Source organism: Schistocerca gregaria, chromosome 4, assembly GCF_023897955.1.
Source record: "Schistocerca gregaria isolate iqSchGreg1 chromosome 4, iqSchGreg1.2, whole genome shotgun sequence".
Lineage (NCBI taxonomy): Eukaryota > Metazoa > Arthropoda > Insecta > Orthoptera > Acrididae > Schistocerca > Schistocerca gregaria.
In genome coordinates, this window is record NC_064923.1 from 369224785 (window position 1) to 369245507 (window position 20723).

Genomic DNA, 20723 nt, shown 5'->3' on the forward strand with positions numbered 1-20723 from the left:
GGCATACAGTTTTCATCTGCCAGGAAGTTTCAGATTCGATGTTATTTGTTACCTTTTTTTGCCAAAATCATTAATTACTGCCAGATTTGGTATTTTCGGGACAAATTTCGAGGTTTTGGACAAATTCAGTGTATTTCTCGTCAAGTTTGCTGTTTTTTAGCGCAATCGGGGTTATTTTTTATGTCAAATTCGGGGTTATTTATTGATAAATTGCGCGTGATTTTTGCCACTTTTGGTCTGATTTTCTCCAAATTTTGTGTTACTGTTTGCCAAATATGGTGTTGCTTTCTTTAAAATTCATTATAATTTTTTGCCAAATTCTGTTAATTTTTGCCAAATCTAGTGTCATTTCTTGCTAAATCGGTATTATTCTTTGCCAAATTCATAATTAATTTTTATCACAGTCGGTTATGTGTTATGTCAATTTTGGTAAAATTTCGTGGTTTTCTGACAAACTCTGCCTTATTTTTTGCCAGGAAGTTTCATATCAGCGAACACCCCGCTTCAGAGTGAAAATCTCATCCTGGTAACATCGAAATTGTCAAAAATTACTCTGAATTAGGCAAAAAACAACAATTAATTTGGCAAAAAACATCTAATTTGGAAAAAATAGCAACGAATTTGGTAAAAAAAACATCGAATGGGCCAAAAACGTCGAATTTAGCAGGAAATACACCTTGTTTGGCGAGAAGTAACACCGAATTAGGCAAAATAATGACATCGAACTTCGCAAAAAGTAGCACCGAATTTGACCATAAAATATAACGACCTTTATCTATCCCTACCCATTGGTAAGTAACGGAGTGAGTAATGGCCACGAGTAAGGAGAGAGAGGGCGTGGGTGTGTTGCAGCCGTACCTGCTGGTGAGCGCGTCGTTCGCGATCGGCCACTTCTGCGGCATGACGACGGTGCAGACGTACGCGGTGGTGGTGTTCTCGCAGCTGGGCGCGCCGGCCGGCCGCTACACGGCGACGCTGCTGCTGGGCGTGGCGCAGCTGCTGGGAGCCCTCACCGGCGTCTGCAGCGTCCACCGCTTCGGCAAGCGGCCGCTCGCGCTCCTCTCCGCCGCCGGCAACGGCGCCTGCTTCGTCGTCGTCGCCATCCTCGCCGCCCACAGTGAGTAGCTCTGCTGCGCTGCGCTCTACCTGATGACACGTGGCTGCCAAGGGATGTGTGGGTCTCTGGTGGTCCGTCGAGGACAGTGGGGCAGCAGCCGGACGTAAAGTACATGCATGAATGATGGTCATTGAAACCTGAAGCTGTATTGTAAACCAACCTCGTTTATTCAAAACACGCTACTTTATTCGACGCGAAAGAGCGTCGTCTTCGGGCCCCGAGCGTAATCTGCCATCAACGTACGAAGCGCAATGACAAAGACCAATGGAGTCTTCAAATGGAAACAGTGCAACTTATTAAGCATGTTACACCAGCATGTGCAACCAACAACTATACGCTGGCGATAACATGCTTAATAAGTTGCACTATTTCCATTTGAAGACTCCATTGGTCTTTGTCATTGTGGTTCGTGCGTTGATGACAGATTACGCATCGAGCCTGAAAATGACGCTTTTTCTCATCGAAACTGGGGGATTATTTTGAAGAAATGGCATTGCATTACAATACAGCACTTGATTTCAGTTATCATCATTTAAGTAGAATGTAAGGGCGTCAAGGGATGTCATAAGAAAAACATTGGATTTAAGAGCTAAAAACATGGTATATTTTGAAATAAAGGGTTATCATGGCCGATGCGTGATGGACCGGTCATAGAGGACGATGGACCAGAGTCCGAAAATCGCTGGCAAGGGAGAGAGAGGATGGCACGTTACATCTTCAATCATCTGTTGCATGTGTTCCAATCTCTGTCTCCCCCTACAGTCTTTTCCCCATTACAACTACCTCAGGTGCCATGGAAGTTTTTCCCTCGTGTCCCAACGCCCTATCGTGCCATACCGAGAGGTGCAGAGAGGCAGATACCTCCTCGTTCGAAACTCTGCTCGCTTCCTCAAATCCGGCAGGTACTACCTCCTCCACTCATATCAGTAGGAGCCACAGACACCGTGCGGAAAGGCTTGGCCTGTCAACACACTGAAGAGGCATTAACCGCTTTTACGCTAAAATGACGGTTGAATCTGACACGTATGCTACAGGAGAAAGTCTCAAACTACTGCCTGTTAAAAAAATTCTGAATTATTAATAAATTATTCCCAACATCCCCTGGACTAGTGGTGGCTTCCACAGCGCTGTTGTCTATGAAAGTGTCGTTTTTTTCTGGTGTTTTTCCTTTCAATCTTCCATCTTCTAATTGATCTGATGCGACCCGCCACGAATTCCACACCTGTGTCAGCCTCTTCATCTCACGAGGAGAACACGGCAATTGCCATAACTAGTTTTCCCAGAAGCTCTGCTCAGTGAAGAGGAGTCAAAATAAGCGAACACGTGTCTCGGCTTATTCGTAGATACACCACTGTTTCTGAGAAAACGACTCTCAAATTTTCGACGTAATTTAGATTTTTTTAGCGCCCAATGAGATCAGGCTAACTTGTGGCACAGTGGCTAGCGACACACCTTCTCACATTGTGCGTCCTATGCTGGAAACCCGAATTATTGTTTATTTTTTTCATTTATCTACCCACGTGCACAGAACGTTACTACATGAATATTTCTTATCAATTTAGGAGATAAAAAGCCGTTACATTAATTGTAAAATAACAATTATTGTTTAATTTTTTCCTTTATCTACCCACGTGCATAGAACGTTACTACACGAATGTTTCTTATCAACTTAGGAGGTAAAAAGCCGTTATATTAATTGTAAAATAACAACTGGGCTTCACAGTAAATGTCAAACATTAATTATATAATATACGTTTCATGGTTTATAATCTTTTTAAACTCTAATATTCTTATATTTCGTTCTTATATGAACTCTTAATTCATATATTTTAGTGTCATGTTTACTTTTCAGGAAGATTTGATAGGTTCCCTTGGATGATGAATCAATATACACTGTAGGAATTTCACAGAAAACAATTTCAAATTATTTTTCCATTCAGTTATTCTTTTTTGCATTCGCATACATACAATTACTAGACGGATAAGGACTACGTTATTTCGATACACATTGGAAGACATTCGTGTAGTAATCTTCTATGGGCATAAATAGATAAATGAAAAAGAAATAAAAATAATAAACGGCTTTCAAACACGGGGCGCAAAAAGAAGGAAGCCGTGATGCTAGCCACTCTGCCACCGCTTGGTTTGAGCTGTTCACTCCCTAAAAGGCCCATAAACTCCCTTGAAAACTTTGACCGTCGTTTTCTCAGAAATGGTCGAGTATCTACGGATAAGCCGAGAGTCGTTCTCACTTATTTTGGCTCCTCTTTCACAGAGTGAAGCTGCCAGAAAATCGGATTGTGGTATTTGCCGTGTTCTCCTCGTCTGAGCAGCACTTACATCCCACGTCCTCAATTATCTGATGGATGTATTCCAGTCTCTGTCTCCCTCTACAGCCACCTCTAGTACCATGGAAGTCATTCCCTGAGGTCTTAACAGAAGTCCTATCATCATGTCCCTTCTTGTTGACAGTGTTTTTCGAACATTTGTTTCCTCGCCGATTCTGTGGAAGATTTCCTTGTTCCTTGTCTTATTAGCTCACCTAATTTTTAACATATTTGTAGCATCGCATCTCATACCCTTCGATTCTCTTCTTTCCGGTTTTTCCAAAGACCATATTTCACTGCTATACAATGCTGTGCTCCGAACGTGCTTTCCTAGAAGTTTCTTCCTCAATTTCAAACCTAGGACTGACATAGGTCTGAAATTCAGGAAGAAATTTCTAGGAAAGCATGTTCGGAGCACAGCATTGTATAGTAGTGAAACATGGTCTTTGGAAAAACCGGAAAGAAGAGAATCGAAGCGTATGAGATGCGATGCTACTACCCGACATATTTTGGCCTGTAATGTCCTCTATGTCTGTATAATTCTGCTTCTTATATCATCCATGCTCCATTCGTCATGCGTTTTTGCCTCCAAGGACGCAGAATTCCTTAACTGTGGCTACTTCGTGACCATCAATTCTGATGTTACGTTTATCATTATTCTCATATCCGCAACTCCTCGTTATTTTCGCCCTTCTTCTGTTGGCCCTCAACCCATATTTTGTACTTATTAAACTGTACATTCCAATCAAAATGTTCTGTAGGTCTTCACTTCCATCGAAGATAACAACAGTCGGAATTTTAATCCCACACTTGAACCTTTTTTTCATTTCCGTCGTTGCTTTCTCGTTGTGCGGATTGGATGGTAGGGGCGAAAGACTGTATCCCTGTCTTCACCCTTTTTAGTTCTTGGACTTCCAATATTATTATCCCCTCTCGATTCTTGTATATGTTGAATATTACTCTTCTTTCACTATAGCTTATTCCTATTTTTCTCAGAATTTCGAACATCTTGAACCACTCTGCATCGTCGAACGGCTATTAAGGTCAGCAAATCTTGTGAAGATATCTTGAATTTTCTTAAGTCTTTGTTCCATTATCAATCGCAACGTCAGAACTGCCTTTATCTCACTTTTACCTTCCTTACCGCGAAATCTAAAAGATCCTCAATTTTCTTTTCCTTTCTTTTATATTATTGTTATCGGCAGCTTGGATGCTTCAGTTGTTAAGCTGATTGCTCGATAGTTCTCGCACGTATCTGCTCTTGTTATCTTTGGAATAATGTGAATATACTTTTACGGATGTTTGATGGTATATTGCCAATCTCATAGATTTTAGACACCAACTTCAACAGCCGTTTGGTTGCCGTTTCCCCCAATTATTTTAGAAATGATATTTGTGCCTTCTCTTACGCTGGACCTCCGTTTTCACTTCCCTGCATGCTGAATCAGTCGTTCTGACGACTATATGTTATTCGGTTTCTCCGCATTTTTCCTGCGTTCATTTTGCCTTAATTTCCTTGCACTTCCTATTTAATTCTTTCCTAAGTCACTTAATCCTTTCAGTATACCAATTCCCATTTTTTATTTCTTCCTTCTTTCGTCGATGAATTGAAAAATTTATTCTGTTACCCAACGTTTCTTAGAAGTTATCCTCCTTGTACCTATGTTTGTCGGTCCAGCTTATATGACCTCCCTTTTTAGAGATATCCATTCATTATCACATTATCTACAGGCCCAGAGAATTTCAAAGTCATCTCATCATTCTTCATTACTTCACTATTACTACGGATTCCACTTCCTTTCATGCTGATTCTTCCAGACGACTCTCTCAGCCGTCCGCCTGCTTTTCAGCATTACTACATTGTGATCTGAGTCTGTATCTCCTTCTGCCTACGCCCTACAACCCAATATCTGATTTCAAAAGAAAACTTTCCATGACTCCAGTCCTCTTCCAAGTACAGCTCTTACCCTTGTGGTTCTTGATTCTCTATTACTAGGTGAAATTTATTGCTGTAATCCGATAGTTTTTCTCTTCTTTCATTCCTGCTTTGTAGGCCATAATCTCTCATAACTCATTCTTCCGTCGTTTCCTGTACTACAGTATCCTGATATACTTTCACTAGCTCTTTATCTTCTCCTTGTGACGTCGACTTGTGTAGCTGTTGTTAGTGTTGATTCACTGTCGATTCTAACGGTAACAACCTAATCACTGAACTGTTCACGGTAACTCACTTCCTGTCCTACCTTCCTGCTTATAACTAATAATACTCCTGTTACACACTTTATGCCGTTGTGGGCATTACCCTATATTCCTCTGGTCGGAAATTCTTTTCTTCTTTCCATTCATTTCTCTAGATTAAGCCTTTGCACTTTACTTTTCAGGTTTTCTAGCTTCCGTACCACATTCAAACATTTGGCATTACATGCTCCCACTCGTACCGTATCGTTGATTATTTTTCTCATGGTAGCCTCCCTTTCGGTAATGCAGGAGATCCTAATGGGGAACTAATCCGGTATCTTCTGCCACATATAAAAAATGTTCAAATGTGTGTGAAATCTTATGGGACTTAACTGCTAAGGTCATCAGTCCCTAAGCTTACACACTACTTAAAGTAAATTATCCTAAGGACAAACACACACACCCATGCCCGCGGGAGGACTCGAATCTCCGCCGGGACCAGCCGCACAGTCGATGACTGCAGCGCCCCAGACCGCTCGGCTAATCCCGCGCGGTTGCCACTTATCGAGTTACAGGCCACGTGTCCTGTAGGTACATAAATGTGTCTAATGCAGTGGTTTCCCTTTTCCTCTGCATCTTCATACAATTGAATCCGCCGCCTTTTTGGGACAGTTTTCCACCCCAAGGGCAAGAGGTTGCCGTGAAACCTTCCTCTTTCCTTCCTGCCAAGTAGACCATGTTCTCCCGTAACGCTTTCTTCCATTCTATACTGTAGCGTTCCAATCACCTATGACTATTAAATATTATCTCCTTTTACACACTAAAGTACCCGTTTAATATCCTTATATGCATTCTCTACCTCTTCATCTTCTTCGCCCTCTTTGACGAGTCTGTTGGCAGAACAAGGGTGACTCCTTACAACGGATGGCGGTCTGCCACTGCTGATATTTTTATTCAGAATTTAAGTAGTGGCTTCGATCGAACATGAGATCGAAGGCGTTTTGCTTACGAGTCAAATACACTACTCCTAGGACTCATGTGACTGTTCAGAGGCGCCCCTCCTAGTCTACAGGTGACTTCGCCTGTTGATACCAGTTAACATATGTTACTAAGTATGACAACTGCTATATTTTGAGCACCTTAACCTCTTTAAACTGAATAAAGGCTCGAAACCGTAATTTTGTAAATTATAGTAAGTAGTGCAGCCCATGGTGAAAATGTTGTCGTTTAATAAATTTGAAGAAACAAGGAACTCAGGAAAAATGCAATTCGTCCATAACCTCTATTTATCAAGGACTGAGGTTGATTAGATAATACATTAAAAAATCGTGGTTCAGACAGTTCTACATGATGACCCTTAGGTTTTGAACCACATTTCTAAAACAATAAGCCGATTAACAGAAATTTAAAGTCAAGTGGCGTGAGACAAGAGAAAGGAAAATCCTCTGAAAGTATGTAACCAACATGGCGGCCAATTTGTAAGCCTCCATCTTTTATGCAAATTGTAATTTTGAAATAGAAAGGGAGCCATGAGGCATATCAAACAGATTGGGAATATGCAAGGAACCATTTTGTACAAAATGAAGGAGTAGAAGTTTCTATATGATATTCATTTAACAACTGGAGATTTTAACCATTGGTAAGTCTCGTCAGACCTGCTACGTCGATTCCACCAAGGAAATCATCGACGTCATCGAGGCAAACTCACGACAGGCAATACGCCCGGCCAGTTACCAGGACACGCAACCTATAGACCAAAATGCCTTGATAAGCAGCGATCGGGAGCTTCATGGCTCTGAGCACTATGGGACTTAACATCTGTGGTCATCAGTCCCCTAGAACTTAGAAATACTTAAACCTAACTAACGTAAGGACATCACACACATCCTTGCCCGAGGCAGGATTCGAACCTGCAACCGTAGAGGTCACGCGGTTCGAGACTGAAGCGCCTAGAACCGCTCAGCCACTCCGGCCAGCTCGGGAGCTCCATAATCGCATAGTTTGCCGAGTGAAGGCTGTACATATCATCTTCGAGACACACTATTGGACCCTTGCTCCCTGCTACTTGTGCAGACTTCTGATTACTCTATGGAAGGCACGAGCAACTTTTGGTGACCCGCAGCCGTGATCCACATACTTAAGCTCGCGGGCCACCTCGTCACTTGACCTAAGAGCAGAGCTCTTAGCGCATGACGTCAAAACTATAATTTCCGCAACGTCAACGTTTATTGGGTAACGCACCAATGTGAGAGTCATACTTTTCCGACAAGCAACGCCAGTACGTTATGTCTCAAAACATGTTATCGACAGTACGAGTATATTCATTATTTTCGGCCCATCTTCAGGTGTTTACATTTATTTGTGTGTCGTGAACATTGTTTATTTACTTACAACGTTTTGCAGTAGTCGTGTTGCAAGGCTCTGCAGCTCCTCGCTCTCTCTGAAGAATTTCTTCCTCTGGCCGGAACCGAGCGAGGTGGCGCAGTGGCTAGACACTGGACTCGAATTCGGGAGGACGACGGTTCAATCCCGCGTCCGGCCTTCCTGATTCAGGTTTTCCGTCTCCTTCCCCAAAACCAACCAACCAACCACTGGCCGGACTGAAATAAATCGCCACAGGTTGTCCACCCGTACTCGGAGGCCTGTTCGTTGCTGTTCTGATTACGACTTTGCGACGACTTACGGACTTTCTGGCATTACTCTGTCACTTCAAGTTTGCTCGCTCACGCCAACCCAGCTCGTTCCTGTTTATATACGAGTCGTAAATTGTTCCACGGCTTATATACGATTTCAGTCTTTCTCGGCGTATTCCACTGATGACTTTTTCTCGGGTTATCAGCCGAGTGGTGGCGTCGTCTTGTCGCAACGTTTCATCTTCGCCAGAAGATGATGGGTACGAAACTCATTTAAATGAAATGTTGCGACAAGACGACGCCGACACGCGGCTGATAACCCGAGAAGAATTCATCAGTGTTCTGCCGCTGTTTCACTGTGTATTAATGAATGCTGTGAAAGTTGTTCGCAGAATCTGAATCCAAAATGTAGAGCCGGCCGGTGTGGCCGAGCAGTTCTAGGCGCTTCAGTCTGGAACCGCGCGACCGCTAAGGTCGCAGGTTCGAATCGTGCCTCGGGCTTGGATATGTGTGATGTACTTAGGTTAGTTAGGTTTAAGTAGTTCTAAGTTCTAGGGGACTGATGTCCTCAGATGTTAAGTCCCATAGTGCTCAGAGCCACTAGCCAGCATGTAGAAAACAAAATGGTGATTCTCGGCATTAATCATAAAATAAAAGGTGATTGTCGTGGTATGTGTCGCAGGTGGCCCCGCGAGCGAAGACTCCAACACGTGGACGCCGTCGCTGATCCTGGTGGCGGCGTCCTTCATGTCTCACGTCGGGCTGCGCATGCTGCCCTGGATCCTCATCGGGGAGGTGTACCCTGCAGAGGTGCGGGGCACCGCCAGCGGGGCTTCCGGCTCCATGGGTAAGTCTCACCTTCGGAACCTGTCGATGCGGCTTGGTAATGCTGTGTAGTTATGACGCACCTTCATCTGTCCATCGCCCTTCTGCGTTCTCCTTGATTTACATCTATGACCGTACGATTCACAGAGCGTTTTTCACTAAATGTCGGGTATCTGTAAAGGTGCCGTATTACCTGAATGTGCTACTTGAAGAGATTTAAACGCAACTTGTGAGGATCTACAATTACTAGGGTATTTTTGATCCGTCGTTGCATCTACAAAAATGCGTGAAAAAATCACGCATTTTTGTAGTTGCAACGATGGATCAAAAATACCCTCAAGAATTATAAAGCAACTACGGAGTCCATGGCCACACAAATGAATAATCTACATTTACATTTGTGCTCTACAATTTATTGTACAATGCCTGGTCGAGGATCCTTCGTACCAATATTAGCGATTTTCAAAATTCTGTCTACGCTTCTGTACGTGTCCCCTAGTTTACCTTACCACATTCTCTGCACATACACACTAATACATATCGAGGGTGTTTGTTTTAACTTGAGATAACTGAATATCTCAAAAATAACCCATTTTTCGAAAAAATGTTCTAGATGAAAATTTAATATTAGCAAGAGGGACATCTTGTGTTCTAACAGTTTGTTTTGTATGTTTGAAATTTACCATAGTGTTGCAGACTTGATTGTACAGTACAATATTGTTGGTCGTTTCGCTGTCTAATTAGAAACTGCGTTTAGCGTGATCCAGGAACAATGACGTGGATGCAATAGTTTTCTGTCCTCGTCGGAATGCTTGATATCGGTGAGTCCTCTTGCCACTCACCATTGTGTTGCTTTGTTTCGATGAATATCCGTGGCACGTGCGCCTGTCACTATCATTTCATTGGCATTCTACTTTATTACAGCGGTTGTGTTTTACACTCCGCTGATGGCCGCATAGCGGTCAGCGCAACAGTTACGGCGGTTGGATGGAAACACACACGGAAACGTGGAACGCCGATGGCAAGTTTCGGGGACGGCCACCGAAATCTGGCATTCTTATAGTTTGGGGCTCACCACAATCAACCCTATTATATACGTTACCATACACGTAGCTTATTTGCTAGAAATTTCAACGCCTAGCCATATTACTTGTACTGTACAATCACATTTGCAACACTCAAGTAACGTTTGAACTACAGTAACAACCGCTAACACACCAAGGTTACATCATAAATGAAATGTAGAATAAAATGCGTTGGCTCTTTATTGAAAAAACAGGCTCACATGGTGTCTGTCTACTATAGCACCATCTACCACGAATGGTTTGAGTAAACCGTGCGTAGTTTTTGATGTAGAACCCGAAAGTGCAATAAAATGGGGGGTTCCTATTTAAAATACAGAGACAGCCCTGCCCACACAGGAGAGGTTATTAGGAGGTGGCCAGATGTACTACAGCAGATGTCTACTCTCACTCCGTCTTCAGGCCACGAGTGGCCTACCGGTACCATCCGACCGCCGTGTCATCCTCAAGGAGGATGCGGATAGGAGGGGCGTGGGGCCAGCACACCGCTCTCACGGCCGTTGTGATGGTATTCTTGACCGAAGCCGCAACTATTCGGTCGAGAAGCTCCTCAGTTGGCATCGCGAGGCTGAGTGCACCCCGAAAAATGGCATGGCGGCCTGGATGGTCACCCACCCAAGTGCCGGCCACGCCTGGCAGCGCTTAACTCCGGTGATCTCACGGGAATCGGTGTATCCACTGCGGCAAGGCTGTTGCCGTACAGCAGATTTCCCCTTTACTAAAATTAAGTTTTCACCTAGAACATTTTTTCATACAATGCGTTAAGTTAAAACGAACACCCAGCTTATAAGGTGTCCCAGAAATGTTGCGACAAACTTCGAAGGGCTGTAGAGGGTGTCCCTTGGAACTCGTGTCCTAAAACGTCATCCAACGACGCTATTATAGGCGCCTCATTCCTCAACAAACTTGACTTTTTACGTCGACAGACCATGGTGGGAACGTCTCGCAGTGTTGTTTGTCATTCAGTGATCTCGAGTGCTTGCCACGGTCGTCAGTGGAGAAGACGGAGCTAGCTACTGCGTAGACTGGCCTTGTCTCGAAAAAAAATGGTTCAAATGGCTCTGTGCACTATGGGACCTAACTTCTGTGGTCATCAGTCCCCTAGAACTTAGAACTACTTAAACCTAACTAACCTAAGGACATGACACACATCCATGCCCGAGGCAGGATTCGAACCTGCGACCGTAGCAGTCGCTCGGTTCCGGACTGAGCGCCTAGAACCTCTCGGCCACCGAGGCCGGCTGGCCTTGTCTCGTATGAATGCTGTACTCTGTTGTATTGGTGGACGACCGTTTCGAACACAGGTTTCCTTCGGAAGTTTATTTTTGTCCTGTATACTAAAGAACATTGGAGATTTTAGAGGATTGCAGCAGGAAAATAAATTGCAGTATGAAAGCCGTGCCAGAAACCGCCATCTTCCGAGGCAGCAGGGCACTGCATTCATAGAAACAAAGCCTTTCACTGAATAACAAAGAACAGTGTGAGACATTCTGCCTACAGTTGGTTAGCGTACCAAATCGTGTTTGCTGCCTAGTGACAGATGCCGGCGCCTATGATTTCCCCGTGATGTTGCACCACCAGTCCAGTAAGGTGGCGCAGGGAAGCGTCCTGGGACCTCTACTGTTCCTGATCTATATAAATGACCTGCGTGACAATCTGAGCAGTTCTCTTAGACTGTTCGCGGATGATGCTGTAATTTACCGTCATCCGAAGACCAGTATCAGCTGCAAAGCGATTTAGAAAAGATTGCTGTATGGTGTGTCAGGTGGCAGATGACGCTAAATAACGAAAAGTGTGAGATGATCCACATGAGTTCCAAATCCGTTGGAATTCGATTACTCGATAAATAGTACAATTCTCAAGGCTGTCAATTCAACTAAGTACCTGGGTGTTAAAATTACGAACAACTTCAGTTGGAAGGACCACATAGATTATATTGTCGGGAAGGCGAGCCAAAGGTTGCGTTTCATTGGCAGGACACTTAGAAGATGCAACAAGTCCACTAAAGAGACAGCTTACACTACACTCGTTCGTCCTCTGTTAGAATATTGCTGCGCGGTGTGGGATCCTTACCAGGTGGGATTGACGGAGGACATCGAAAGGGTGCAAAAAAGGGCAGCTCGTTTTGTATTATCGCGTTATAGGGGAGAGAGTGTGGCAGATATGATACACGAGTTGGGATGGAAGTCATTACAGCATAGACGTTTTTCGTCGCGGCGAGACCTTTTTACGAAATTTCAGTCACCAACTTTCTCTTCCGAATGCGAAAATATTTTGTTGAGCCCAACCTACATAGGTAGGAATGATCATCAAAATAAAATAAGAGAAATCAGAGCTCGAACAGAAAGGTTTAGGTGTTCGTTTTTCCCGCTCGCTGTTCGGGAGTGGAATAGTAGAGAGATAGTATGATTGTGGTTCGATGAACCCTCTGCCAAGCACTTAAATGTGAATTGCAGAGTAGTCATGTAGATGTAGATGTAGATGTAGATGTAAATGTAGTTAACACTACACAAGATAGGCGTGATGCCAGTCCGCTAATCCTATTCTATATCATTCCACATCACAGCCGCTATGGTTCCTTGCAGGTCACGGCCGATTCCTTCCCCTACCATTGCTGATATCCATATTTATCCACATCACTTCACTTCAAGTTACGATACCTTATGTTATGGGAAATACTTGTTGCATCGCCATTATTCTCCCCCCCTCCCCTCACTTTCCTGTTCCATAGACAGATGGCGCCGAGAAAAATAGCTATCGGATGATGTTCACATGAACTCCAGTTCCTATGATTTTTCCCTCCGAGAATATTCTAAGAGGCGTGTGTGGGAAGACATGGTTTGTAGCCTGGCTGTTGTTGGAACGAACGTTCGCGGAATTGCAATAGTAAAACTCTCCGTAATGCACAACGTCTCTTTTGTAAATTGATGGCAAGTTCCTACCGGACCAAACTGCTGAGGTCATCAGTCCCTCTCTTTCGTAGCGTCTGCAACGGGAGTTGGGTGAGCCCTTCCATGACGTTCCTTCACTAACTAAAAGAACTTGTGAAGAAACATGCTGCTCTTCTCTGAGTCTTCTCTTTCTCTTCCAGTAATCCTACCTGGTAAGGACCCTAGAGTTATGAGCTATAGCCAAGAGTTGGTTGGACGCTGGACGCTACCTCTTTAGCTGGCGAATTATATTTTCTAAGCTTCTTCCAAAAGGTCTCAGTCTGCTTGTCCTACTACTGCAGTGCAATAATCGTCATGTCCAGTGGGTACATATGCAATGCCGCGAGTACTTGGTTGTACATTCATGTTTAGAAAAAAAAAACATCTTAAACGATTAGAGATAAGACGTTCATATTGACAGGACATGTACATTAGTATGTTCCGCAGAAATGATTAGCATTTCAGTCACCTCGATTCAGCACGTGTCCTGTTGCCTAGAAGGCACAGGAACCGCCATGGGCCCTCATAACTTGTTCCATGTATGAAGGCATCGACGCGTATAAGGCGTGAAGGGCATCGTGTGGTATAGCTATCCATGCTGCATTCACCTGGTTCCAAAGTTCATCTGTGGTGGTTGACATTGGGTCACAGTGCTGGACCTGTCGTTTTGCCATACCCCACACATTTTCGATTGACGACAAGTCTAGTGATCTGACGAGTCAGGGCAAAAGGCTGACATCTTGTGACACTAAGAAAGCATATGTTCCTGCAGCAAGATGTTGTCGTGTATTGTCTTACTGGAAAATGACGTCTCCTGTTTTGTGCAGAAAGGGTATGGCTACAGGACGCAGGATGTTACACTGGTCACAGTGCTCTCGGCACACTTCAACTGTGATTTGTGGTTGTTCTCTGTAGCACCCCACAAACCAGTGAGTTAGCGCTGTATGTCTTGTGTGAATGCAGTCACTGTGATGTCAGAAACGAACCAAAATGCGGCCATCATTTTCAAACAAACAAAACACTATCTGATAGCATTCCTGCCATCAGTGACGTCGTTCCATACACCATTGCCGTCTCGCATGTTTCTGAACATTCATCAAAGGTAGGCGGAGAACTGAGCGACGCCCACGCATCCCATGCCGTAATGGCGACAGACTGTCACTCCTGATAGTTTACGATGTGTTATACTGCTCCACTGTTGCGCCAGGGCCGAGGAGGACGCAGATCTGTCCTGTAATGGTATTTGGATAGGTGTTGATCGGCTCAGAGGCTGATCTGGATGGTGCGACCTGACCCATCTCATCGTGTTCTACAGCCTTCCGTGAACCATTATGGAGACACCCGTTGAACTGCTGAAACTCTTTTCCCCATACGAGCAGCAGTTTCCCAGACGGATGCATCAGTTTCCTCACGTCAATAATGTGCCTCTTTCAAAGTCACTGATTTGACGGTACGTTTTGCGCATACCTCTGCGAGGCATCCCGCAGGGCTGCTCAAGTCACAATGATCCATTACCTTCGGTTTACAGCGACAGCGAGAACCTCGAGCATATTTTACCTGTAGGTAGTGCTGCTCCGCGGTATCTATGTTGACCTTGAACCCACGGGCCTACGTGTTTCAAATGTTGATTACTTCTGCAGACCGTACTAATGAACATTCCTGGAAATATGAACGTACTATCTCTAATCATTCAAGGTGTTCTGTTTTTTTCTGAAAGTGAGTGTTCTTGCAAACTCGTGCACTTGCTCTCCGTTCTACCCTTTCACAGTCCTCTCGTCCCCGGAAATACACTACTGGCCATTAAAATTGCTACACCAAGAAGAAAAGCAGATAATAAACGAGTATTAATTGGACAAATATATTATACTAGAACTGACATGTGATTACATTTTCAGGCAATTTGGGTGCATAGATCCTGAGAAATCAGTACCCATAACAACCACTTCTGGCCCTAATAATGGCCTTGATACGCCTGGGAATTGAGTCAGACAGAGCTTGGATGGCGTGTACAGGTACAGTTGCCCATGCAGCTACAACACGATACCACAGTTCATCAAGAGTAGTGACTGGCGTATTGTGACGAGCCAGTTGCTCGGCCACCATTGACCAGGAGTTTTCAATTGGTGAGAGATCTGGCGAATGTGCTGGCCAGGTCAGCAGTCGAACATTTTCTGTATCCAGAAAGGCCCGAACACGACCTGCAACATGCGGTCGTGCATTATCCTGTTGCAATGTAGGGTTTCGCAGGGATCGAATGAAGGTCGAGCCACGGGTCGTAACAAATCTGAAATGTAACTTCCACTGTCCAAAGTGCCGTCAGTGCGAACAAGAGGAGACCGAGACGTGTAACCAATGGCACCCCATACCATCACGCCGGGTGATACGCCAGTATGGCGAGGACGAATACACGCTTCCAATGTGCGTTCACAGCGACGTCGCCAAACACGGATGCGACCATCACGATGCTGTAAACAGAACCTGGATTCATCCTAAAAAATGACATTTTGCCATTCGTGCACCCAGGTTCGTCGTTGAGTACACCATCGCAGGCGCTCCTGTGTGTGATGCAGCGTCAAGGGTAACCGCAGCCATGGTCTCCGAGCTAACAGCCCATGCTGCTGCAAACGTCGTCGAACCGTTCGTGCAGATGGTTGTTGTCTTGCAAACGTCCCCATCTGTTGACTCAGGGATCGAGACGTGGCTGCACGATCCGTTACAGCGATGCGCATAAGATGCCTGTCATCTCGACTGAGAGTGGTACCAGGCCGTTGGGATCCAGCACTGCGTTCCGTATTACCCTCCTGAACCCACTGATTCCGTATTCTGCTAACAGTCATTGCATCTCGACCAACGCGAGCAGCAACGCCACGATACGATATACCGCAATCCCGATAGGCTACAATCCGACCTTTATGAAAGTCGGAAACGTGATGGTACGCATTTCTCCTCCTTATCCTCCTTACACGAGGCATCACAACACCGTTTCACCAGGCAACGCCGGTCTACTACCGTTTGTGTATGAGAAATCGTTTGGAAACTTTCCTCATGTCAGCACCTTGTGTGAATGCTCTGAAAAGGTAATCGTTTGCATATCACAGCATCTTCTTTCTGTCGGTTAAATTTCGCGTCTGTAGCACGTCATCTTCGAAGTGTAGCAATTTTAACGGCCAGTAGTGTAGACGCAAGTGACTAGTTGTTATTTATATGGGCAACAGTAGAGACTGGTGAGTGGCTCTGAGGTCGTAACAGCCGCTGGCAAGCTCAGAGCGGGTGCACAGAGCTCATTTGTGATGTCCAGTGTCCAACGCTTTGGGTGCGTGTGTTGGCAGGCTACATCCTGGGCTTCGCGGCGAACAAGTCGTTCCTGTCGCTGGTGCACACGGTGTCGCTGGCGGGCACGCTGATGCTGTACGGCTGCGTCAGCCTGCTGGGCTGCGTGCTGCTGTTCTTCGTGCTGCCCGAGACGGAGGGCCACTCGCTGCACGAGATCGAGGCGCACTTCGCGCGCACCGACGGCCGCTGCTGCCAGCCGGGTGGCGGGCTCACCAGGCGCGGCCGCCACCGCAAGCACCGCGCCGACCACGGCCAGGCCGACCCGCGCTGGGCCGCCGCCAACCCCGCTCTCGAGCTCAACGAGACGCACATCTAGCGGCGCGCGCCGCACCGGCCGAGCTGCGGGGCGCCGCCGGCGCGAGGGGCAGAACTCTGTCGTTTCCCTCCCCACTACATTCCGGACACAGACGAGTTCCACCTTGTGACTTAGAACTGTTGCGAGGGCACCCTTCGATGTTGCTTCTGACGGTAGCGCACACACGCGAACTGCTGTTGAAGGGACACCTCACGAGAGCCCAGTTGTGACTTGGCTATCGGCAGATGAGAACTGCTTGCTCCAAGCAACAAGTGTTTTTGAATCTCAGCCTCTACTGTTCAAAGTCGTGCGCTCGTACTCATTTGATTTCAAGAACGTTTTAAAACGTAACAAGGTGTTCTATCATGTCCACTGACAGATCTTTTATCATTAGTCGCGAATAATTATTACAAAATTAAGCAACGGTAAGCATTTAAAAAAAAAACATTGAAACTCAAAAGATTTTGTATTCTGTACAATAACGTAACTATGCAGTTACGATTGCAAGCTACATATCTTACATTCTAGGCTGCAATCACCCTCATGATGCTGCAGCTTTGCCATGTTGTGAACGTTATGAGAGATGCTCTCGCAAACTATGGATCGGACAACATTTAAAGAAAGAGTATTTTTGCTTCAAAATTCCCTGTCAAATCGCATGGTGAAGAACCTGTTTGCAAATTCAGGAACATTCTATCTGTAGTTCAAGATATCCTATTTCTTTCCTATATTCTTCTTATTCTTTGACCTTTTCACACCCGCTACATCCAAACTTCTCCACAGATTATTTTACACATTTTAATCTTTGTTGTCATTGTAATCTTTCCCTTATACTGTTGCTATCAGATTCAACCCTAGAACTCTTGGATACTTTAACAAATGTCTCACTAACCCTTCTCTTCTTTTGGCTAGGAATTTTTGTAGACTAAACCTCTTTGTCTATTCACCTTAATGCGTCTTCGTCTTTTAATGCATTTATCCACTTAATTTTTAACATCATTCTCTAATAACATTTTACAAAGCTTCCTCTCCAGTTTCACCATGGTCCATAACTCACTACCACACAATGCTGTGCTACAGACTCCAAATTCCAGTATATGTTGTCCCAGGTATCATAATGTGTTATGCGAATAAAGTTATTTTGCTGACAGTCTACATCTGGTGTCTCAAGTACCTGGGGCATAATATGTAACATTACCGTTTCAGTGGGAAAATGATTTAAATAATTCTACTATGTTCCCAATTTTCATATTTATGCAAATCGTTATTCTCATTCTTAGTAGGGATAATAAATTTTGTATCCATTTTTTATTCATCCTTAATTTAAGTGCTTTGCTAATGGCTTATTCAACCATTCAAAATTGCTTCTAAATTTTTGTTGTATTCTGCAAGAATGTCTGTTATTGGTATCTGCCACTGCAAAAGAAAGCGTTATGAACATTTCATTACACGCAAACACAAATCTGAAATGCCTGTATTACTGGAGAATTTTACTTTATTCCCAGGAAAAATTAATTCCTTTAGTTCTGCGTCCATTGCATTTGATAACTCCCCTTGTATCCGTCCTCTTGGAGCAAAAAATAAAAAATAATTTATTTGTGCTGGGAAAGTCAACCTTACTAAGGTCTAATAGGGAATAATTTAGCTCGTCTGAAGCTTGAAGTCACCTCAGTAGGTTGACGGATATCCTGAACCAGTTCTCTCCTAATGATAGGCAGATGACAATGGCAAGAAGTCAGGTGAATGCTGTCGAAGCCAGTATCCCGAATCGTTCTCAGACACCAGTCCACTAATGATAATGGTCCCAAAGACCTCAGTGTATTACCTTCCGGTTTCTGTCATCGACTCTCCTACCTCCCAATCCAAGCAAAAGCAATACTGTGTGAAACCTGTAATATTTCTCTCTGTTCTTCAATCTCTGCGTTCTCAAGCCTCTGATTTCATTAAGTTCTGACCTGTCACCGCTGTTACCAGACAAGATACGTGCGTCGAGTTCAAACCAGTGTCATTTGCCGAATCCATCTGAATTTACTGTCACCTCTCATATATCCTGTTGCCGCTATAAGAGCACAATCACACATAGCTAAAACACTGCATTTGTTTTGTACCACTCCGCAGAATCCGCAGTCTGCTACGGCAGTCTTACACAGTTGTCGGATATGTGGCGACAATGTGGCTATGATGAACAGTTCCGTAACTACGTGTTATTGTGGATTCTGTTATCGGGAACGCAGGCATGAAACACTTAGGCCTTTGGTGTCAAGTTTAAATAACGAAAATATCTGAAAACTTAAACAGCAAGACAGGCCACTACAACCTAAATTATTCGATGTTATGTGGGAACTGAGCATGTCAAGCAAACAGTTACATTACACATTGTCGAATTTCGTTACGAAACTCATTTATGATGCAAGTTTTTATAGTATAAACTTTTTTTACAAATCAGTATTAGCTGAATACTGAAGCGATACTTACGATACAACTTTCACCAATCGATTTTTTGTAGCCGCGAGTTTTATCACTCTCGGTCGGATAGACTGAGACCTGCATTCGATGTTCCTTATGGAATAGTGGACGACAGCATCTGAAGTGTAAAAGTGCATACACGTATAGACAACCGCAGTTTGGAGTGAAGTTTATAAAACAGAATAAGGTGAAAGAGAAATTGAGAGAGAGAGAGAGACATAAAGAGGAACTAGCGTAAAAAGTTACGAACATATCGATACATTTTGTAAATAAGTTTGCAGTTTGCTACATGCTCAAGGTAGTTGATTATGTTGTTATGATTTTTGTTCCTAAAAAATGTTTTTAGAATGAATGGAAAACCGTGATTTGTTCGCATTATAAACTGTCTTTAGGGTGGATTGTATAGCTTGAGAGTGAAAGAGTGCCTTCCATAAACATGAATCGAAAAACTTTGAATTCTGATTTCTGTTTATAAAAGAGTGTGTATGAAAAATCTAAGTCTTCTATGTTCCATAACAGATCAACAGTCAATTAATATCATGCATTTGTTTGATTCAAATTGTGAAGACATTCTGGCAGAGCACAAGTGGATTTTGTGGCGCCATATTTCACTGGCAAATAAAAATCATGTCATCAAAATATATCAGCTGAAAAATTAATAAACCTACAGTAAAGTTGCTGTTTATAATTATAGCTAATGTTGTGACATAAAACAAGAGAAACATATTATGTGAACTAAGTTCTGCAGTCAGTAACCAAAGGATATGAGTTTCCATTAGTAAAAGCATTAAGTATTTTTTAATATGGAGTTATTGTGAAAATCAAATTCAGGAAGTTAAATTTAGGAAATGACTGTATACTGATGGATTACTCGACAGTAAATATTATGCAAACTCTATAGCCTCAATGACTGTCTTATACTCTAACAAATGCACAATGACTAAAATGACAACCCCAACATCAAAACAGTGCATGTCATGAGGTTTTCTAAATGTCTTTAGAGCGTAGTGATTTATGTTGGTAAGAGCATAAGCGTATTTCTCTGCGTAAGACAGATACTGGGATCAGTGTGACAGCTGTTGTTAGAGAGAGGCAATAAATGCACAGAGTCTTCCTTTCACTATGCTCCATGTGAGAAGGGAGTATCACACTGGCCAACAAATCCTTCCAAATGTATTATTTGTTGTTGTTTTATGCAGAGTCTAATAAATGAATGGCGTACTGCCACTTATTCGGTATTTCCTTGTTTGCTCACTTATCTGATCGCTGTTGGTACCATTCATTACCAGAAGACATTTGAAAAGAGCGCATTTTTTGTATGGTACTTTTACTATTGTTTCGCATTTGCTTCATATCACCGAATATTTTCTTAATAGAGCTGCTAAAACGTCTGTGAAATACTCATCTTACTTGGTGGTCAGTCAAAAATGTGAAACGTGTGTATCGATAACAGAATAAATGTATTAACTCTCATAAAGGTTTCCTAATTATACAGTAGATGACTAGAATTTTATTATATATGATCCTACTACTGCCT

The 20723-nt window shown here is 43.7% G+C and overlaps 1 protein-coding gene across 2 annotated transcripts in view; it reads left to right on the plus strand.

The window, feature by feature from the left end:
* The window catches only part of LOC126365867 (facilitated trehalose transporter Tret1-like), a 459878-nt gene extending 439454 nt beyond the window's left edge, over positions 1-20424 (plus strand). For both annotated transcript variants that reach the window (XM_050008548.1, XM_050008549.1), the window contains 3 exons: positions 853-1117; positions 8938-9102; positions 16422-20424. In XM_050008548.1, coding sequence (XP_049864505.1) covers positions 853-1117; positions 8938-9102; positions 16422-16741 — 750 coding nt within the window. In that variant the 3' untranslated portion in view covers positions 16742-20424. The remainder of the gene's footprint in view (positions 1-852; positions 1118-8937; positions 9103-16421) is intronic.
* Positions 20425-20723: the final 299 nt, after the last annotated feature.